This window comes from Elaeis guineensis, chromosome 4, assembly GCF_000442705.2.
Source record: "Elaeis guineensis isolate ETL-2024a chromosome 4, EG11, whole genome shotgun sequence".
Lineage (NCBI taxonomy): Eukaryota > Viridiplantae > Streptophyta > Magnoliopsida > Arecales > Arecaceae > Elaeis > Elaeis guineensis.
Window position 1 is genome coordinate 22,230,112 of NC_025996.2, and position 5,875 is coordinate 22,235,986.

General features: G+C 39.9%; 1 protein-coding gene across 1 annotated transcript; it reads left to right on the top strand.

The window, feature by feature from the left end:
* Positions 1 to 3,593: 3,593 nt before the first annotated feature.
* LOC105043396 (BAG family molecular chaperone regulator 2) lies at positions 3,594 to 5,595 on the top strand. The gene is made up of 4 exons (XM_010920924.4): positions 3,594 to 4,312; positions 4,394 to 4,650; positions 4,747 to 4,893; positions 5,013 to 5,595. Exons 1-4 carry the CDS (start codon positions 4,078 to 4,080, stop codon positions 5,271 to 5,273), a joined length of 900 nt encoding a protein of 299 aa, XP_010919226.1. The 5' UTR covers positions 3,594 to 4,077; the 3' UTR covers positions 5,274 to 5,595.
* The last annotated feature ends 280 nt before the right edge of the window (positions 5,596 to 5,875 follow it).

Genomic DNA, 5,875 nt, shown 5'->3' on the forward strand with positions numbered 1-5,875 from the left:
TTTAAGTTTGAGTAGGTATTAATTAACCACTTGGTTCTAAAAGCTTAAATTCTTCATGAATGGGCCAATCACAAATAGAGGTTTTTATATTCTATTGCCCTCTTTCATTGTGGCTTAGACGGAAGGATGAACGAGTTGAAATAAAAACTTAAACAAGTTAAGATGGAAATTGAATTAAATAAATAATTAATTATCTTTGAGAGTTTTGTGCCCTTGATCTCTAGCAAACTGGCTTCTAACTCCATGCGAACAAACCATTTGACACCTAAAGCTTAAGTTTTGGGAAAATGAGTCAACAAGTTTAATCGCTTGACCCTATCTAACCATAAATTACAAGGCTTGCTTAGTTAAGTCATTTTTAATTGACAAATATTATAATAGAGGCAGCGATAACAAGACCAATTGTAGTAGTAAAAATACAAATAAAAACAACATGAAATATAAATAAAAATTTAATTCAAATAGAATATTGATCTTCCTAATTTGTAGGAAGAAATATTTGATAAGAACTACAACAATCTATGATCTCATCCAAAAAGATCAATAAAAAAGTATTATTTAGATTTCTCAACTCCATATAAATATTTAAGATTTTCTCTGTAAATAATTAATATGGAACTAAATATACGTCCACATAGATTCTTATAGAAACCTAACTAACATATGGCCCGATAAATCTTGCAAAAAAATAGTTTACTATTCTTGGTTCTCACTTTTTTATATCGATTGATAGATCTCTCAAGGCTATTTTGTACTAGAGATGGCTATTGTGATGTGGATTTGCATTATTTGTATTCCTTTTTTTTTTTTTTTCAATGAGTCATGGAAAAGCTTTTTCCCTCAATTCATGACTAATGACTATGTTGCAAAAATGCCTACTTCCCTTTCCAAATGGCCAAATTTATTTTGTGTACGTATGCACACTTTGGTTCTAGTGTTCTAAGGCATGTCCCAATCACTCATTTGTCCTTTTCATTTTTTAAAAACTATACAATCTTAGAAATCTTTTTCTAAAAAAGTATAATTACAACTACTCTTTTTTGAAGTAATTAAGAAGCAATAGAAGTGGTTGATGGAATTTCTCATATTTTTTTACTATAAAATATGCAATTAACAAAAGCAACCAGAAATTAAAGCAACAATTAGAAGTATATGATTTTTTGAGAATTTAATGATATCACTCGCTATAGCACATCTCATTTGTGTGCAACTTAATACCTCTATCATGCAATGTGAATATCTCGAAGTTAGGTATTTCGTTTTCATCTCTTAAAGGGTCTGTCGATGCTACCTAAAATCTAATAATAATTCTATATCATGCTCTCTCTCTCTCACACACACTCACTTATTCACTTCTTCTTTCCCTCATGCATGCGGAGGCATGTAGTGCTAGGTATACTAGAATTATTTTTTTTCTCAGCACCCTTAAAACCCTCACTTGTGAGTGAGTTTAGTCTCACAACCGTGAAGATAGACTCATCACTATGTTAGACACCTTTGGAGAATTGGAAAAAGGTAAAATAAAGCTTATGTGGCATCTTTTGCCTAAAAATGTAATGCTAATATTACAAATAGATAATAGCTTGATTAAAATTACATGGTTGTATGGGTATAAGGCCAAATGAGGGTTATGGAACTGATAATGACAATTTTGATCCAGACTTAGCAGTTCCTCCAAATTTATTGAAAATAAATAAATTTAAGTTAAGAATTTATCTACTCATAATCTAAATTAACAATTTCAGCAGGAATAAAATGGTTATCTTTTGAATTTCATAATGCATGGATGATTATAATTTAAATTCTTTTGTTTATTCTGAAAAGTTAATAGGCTTGGTGGAGAAAGAGGAAGGGCATCTGGATTTAACTCTTGTTTAACCTAATGAGTTGGATTGTAAAGATTTAATCAAAATCACATGGGATTGATTTTAGTTTACTTTTTATTTATATTTTATTTATTTATCTACTTATTTTCATATACGGCTATTGAATATGGATACTATGAAATCTCCAATCCGTACAAGACAAATGCTTGTGTTTTCTTTGGGTTAAAAAATTATTAGCACATAAAAAATGGGTTTGAATTATAATTTTTGCATAAAAGAATAATGAATATGTTTTCACGATGCAGACCCTTGGATGATATTCCGTACAGTTTTCCAAGCACTCCCATTTTCTTGAGTCATCCGCCTACCCAGTTAGCAGCTTTAGGTATCCCAATACCGCACGCTCCATCTGCCCCAAAATGTTATAGTTATAATATTATCATTGCAGCCCTTTGGTGAAGTAAAAAAAAAAAGAAGTACAATTAATCACAAGAGTAATGATTTCATAAATCGTATTTCCCTGTCTCTTAGCCTTTTTATCTTTCTAAGATCAGTATAAATTCAACAAAAAAAAAAAAAAGAGTATCTTATGCCAAAGCGGGTTATGATGTGGAGAGACCACCATCCGTTCCCTATCATCAAATGAGACACTAAAATGAGACGGCAGCTAACAAATATAATATTATTTCTCATTTACCATTATTGTTCATACATTATCGAATCAAAATAAGTAGTCTTGTTCCCATCGGGCGCTGGACTCTTTTCCTCCTTTTCTTTATACTCCCGTGAGTTCCACCGTCCCTCTCCTTCCCCGTTGCCGAGATGGACGGCCCAACGGTACGCACGTGTTAAATTACGCCTGGCCCGTCGGTCGCCTGCGACCGTCGGTAGGCTAGCGCAGGGCGACACGGAGACCCGGCGGATGGTTACACGTCTACAATCGGGAGGACGCTTTACCGTCCGTCGGTGTATGATTCTTTTTCCCCCATTTTTCGTTATTATTTTTTTTTTTTTGCCCCCTCTTCCGCTATTTTTCGCTCGTGAGGTGGACTGGAAAAGGACGAGGGATGCGACTAGCTTTATGATTCGCATCAGAGGGATGATAAGTTGATGGAACGAATCGTAAAGCCAAGCTGAAAGGTGACGTGCCCTCTCACCCATCTTTTCTGACAGCTATTCCGAGCTGGGAGATTTCGATTAGCTTGCCTTCTGGTCAACGGTTTGAGGTAAATTACAAAAAAGCCACTACTCGTAAAGGGGTGACATTCCTGTAATTTTGTTATATCGACGGTTGCGAGGAAAAGTCCGGCAAGAAAGACTTGGATGGGTCAATGTGTTACACAAGTATAGTGGACAAATTATCTTGCACTTCGCATGATAGACTGGAACGTGTAACTTAAAAGTCGTGCAGATATCCGTCTTTTTTTGAAATGAGTCAGAACTTTACCGGTGTATCCTGTCGGTGCTGCTTCATTTGTCCTGTTGAAGCAGCCCCAGCTTCTTACATAAGCCTCACAGTCTAGTGCGAGTTGGTAGAGAAAACTTCCCCTCCCCCCCCCCCCCCCCCCCCCGACCCTCTATCTCTCCTCTTTGATTTTATTAAGGTTTTTTCTTATGTGATTAAATTCTGATGGTAGAAGGGATTTCTTCTAGGTTAGGTGTATTTCACAGTTCACTGTGAAATCTAATTTTTAATGCTTATAAATATATCACTTATTATTCTCTTCTCAAGCTGTCTTGTTCCGTCGTCCTTCTCCTCCCTACCTTCCGATTTCTTTCTCAACTTCTTTCCTTCATTCCACCCTCATCTATTTGAGGGCGTCTGTTTCCGCAACAAGGAGGAAAATACAAACTAAGAAACTCCCAAAACCCAATTATTCTCCGCGATTCCTTCAATTATTCGGTCCTTCTACGGGGACAGATTGTTCCTTTTTTTTTTTTTTTTTTCTTTTTTGTTCCTAACTTGGCATTTTGGGCCGCCGCAGAAGATTCCGACCATAAAGAGAGATCCGTGTGTTGGGAGACGGGTGCCTCTCCTTTGCCTGCCGAATTCTACGGTGGAAGAGGCGGAGATTAAGGAAGAGATCCCGATTCCACCGGCGGTCTACTCCTCCGGCTCGACGTACCTTCTTCAGCCTCCGAGTCAGCCGTCACCGGCGCAATTTAAGGAAAGATTCGCTGTCCCCTTCTCTTCCATACCCTCCATATACTTCAATTCGTCGTCCCGGAAAAGACAAAAGATCCGGAGAAGATGATGCTAGGGAGGACGAAGAGCCCGGCCGCGGCGAAGGAATTCAGCCCCGTGAAAAAATTTCCGGCGGCCGCGGCGGCGGCCGACGAGGCTCACCAGTGGGAGGTCCGGCCCGGCGGGATGCTGGTCCAGAAGCGGGACCCCGACTCCGCTGCCGCCGCTCCCACCATCCGAGTCCGCGTCAAGTACGGCGCCGCCTACCACGAGATCTATCTCAGCTCCCAATCCACTTTCGGTAATCCCCGAATTCGCTCTTTTGGAAATCTCTTTTTTCTAGTGTCACTAATCGATTAATTTCATCCATGAATTGGAGCAGGGGAGTTGAAGAAGCTGCTATCGGAGAGATCTGGACTGCATCCGGAAGACCTGAAGGTGGTGTACAAAGAAAAGGAGAGGGATTCCAGCGCGTATCTCGACATCTCCGGCGTGAAGGATGGGTCCAAGGTGGTGGTCGTGGATGACCCCGCCGGCCGGGCCAAGCGCCTGCTAGAGATGCGCCACCAGGCCAAGATTGCCAAGGCCTCCAACTCCATCTCCCAGATAAGTCTCGAAGTCGACAAACTCGCGTCCCAGGTCACCGACATTCCCGTCAGAAATTAAACGCGTTCCTTTCTATCTTTGTTCCTTGCATCGATCTAATTTCTTACAAGTATTTATGTTCTCCGGCAGGTATCTGAACTAGATGCTGTTATAACCAAAGGTGGAAAGGTTGCTAAGAAAGATGTGGTGAACCTCATCGAGCTGCTGATGAGTCAACTGGTCAAGCTGGATGGTATCGTCGCCGATGGGGATTTGAAGCACCAGAAGAGAATGCAGGTCAAATCCAATTGACATTCGATCCAACCATTGACAAGTTTTTTTTTTTTTTTTTTTATGGAATGTGAAGTTTATTGATCTATTCATTGAGGTTGTTGGTTGTTTGGGTTGGACTGCAGGAGAGGAGAGTGCAAAAGTATGTGGAGAAGCTGGATGTGCTCAAGGTGAAGAATGACACGGTCAAGACGACCAATGAGCAAATGCCGGCACAACAGCCGCAGCAGAAGAAGAAGCAGCCACCCTCGCCGGTGGTGACGACGAAATGGGAGACATTTGATTCTCTCTTCTCGCCAACCACCCCGGCGACCGCCACTCCGGCGACAGCCACCACAAATGCATCATCGGTCCCCACCCCAAGGTTCGATTGGGAGTTGTTTTGAGTATAGAAAGGAAAATGGTTAGTGGAAAGTTTTCTTCTGGAATGGTCATGGCCGCCCTGCCTGGCATCAGGTGGGTGGATAGTTGTCCGATATATGATTGGGTTTGATTGGTCTACTTTTTTTCTTCTTTATTTTTTTTTGTATTTCTTTTGGTGCTCTTTTTTCTTAGCTAAGCTTCTTCTTCTATTCTTTTTATGTGTGTATATCTCGATTTTTGGAAGAAGAGGTCTGGTCTACAGGACGACTCCTATCAAGGATGGTCCATGTGAAAAATAAATGGATTGATTTATAGCGACGGAGGTTTATTCTCTGTCTTCAATTATATTACTCCTCGTGCAGACAAAGTTGTATATCATTGTTCATGTCATCATTGAATTTTCAAAAGCGTGTTCATGGATTTTATAATCTTTTTTGTCAAGCCTCAATTTCTTCCAATTGCGATAGATTTTGAGGGAAAATGGAAGAGTTCATATTATTAGTTAATCATTGTCCCTTGGAAGAAAAAGCATCAGTTTCATCATAATTAGCTGTACAGCTGTGACCGAGAGATCCTTTGCTTCATGTGTGGTTGGGGTAACCTTAGGTTAGGGAGAAGAAGTGAA

Coding starts and splice junctions, on each gene's coding strand:
- LOC105043396 (XM_010920924.4), top strand. CDS start 4,078: ATGATGCTAGGGAGGACGAAGAGCCCGGCCGCGGCGAAGGAATTCAGC. Junction 4,651..4,746: donor TCGACAAACTCGCGTCCCAG/GTCACCGACATT, acceptor GTTCTCCGGCAG/GTATCTGAACTAGATGCTGT. Junction 4,894..5,012: donor AGCACCAGAAGAGAATGCAG/GTCAAATCCAAT, acceptor GTTGGACTGCAG/GAGAGGAGAGTGCAAAAGTA.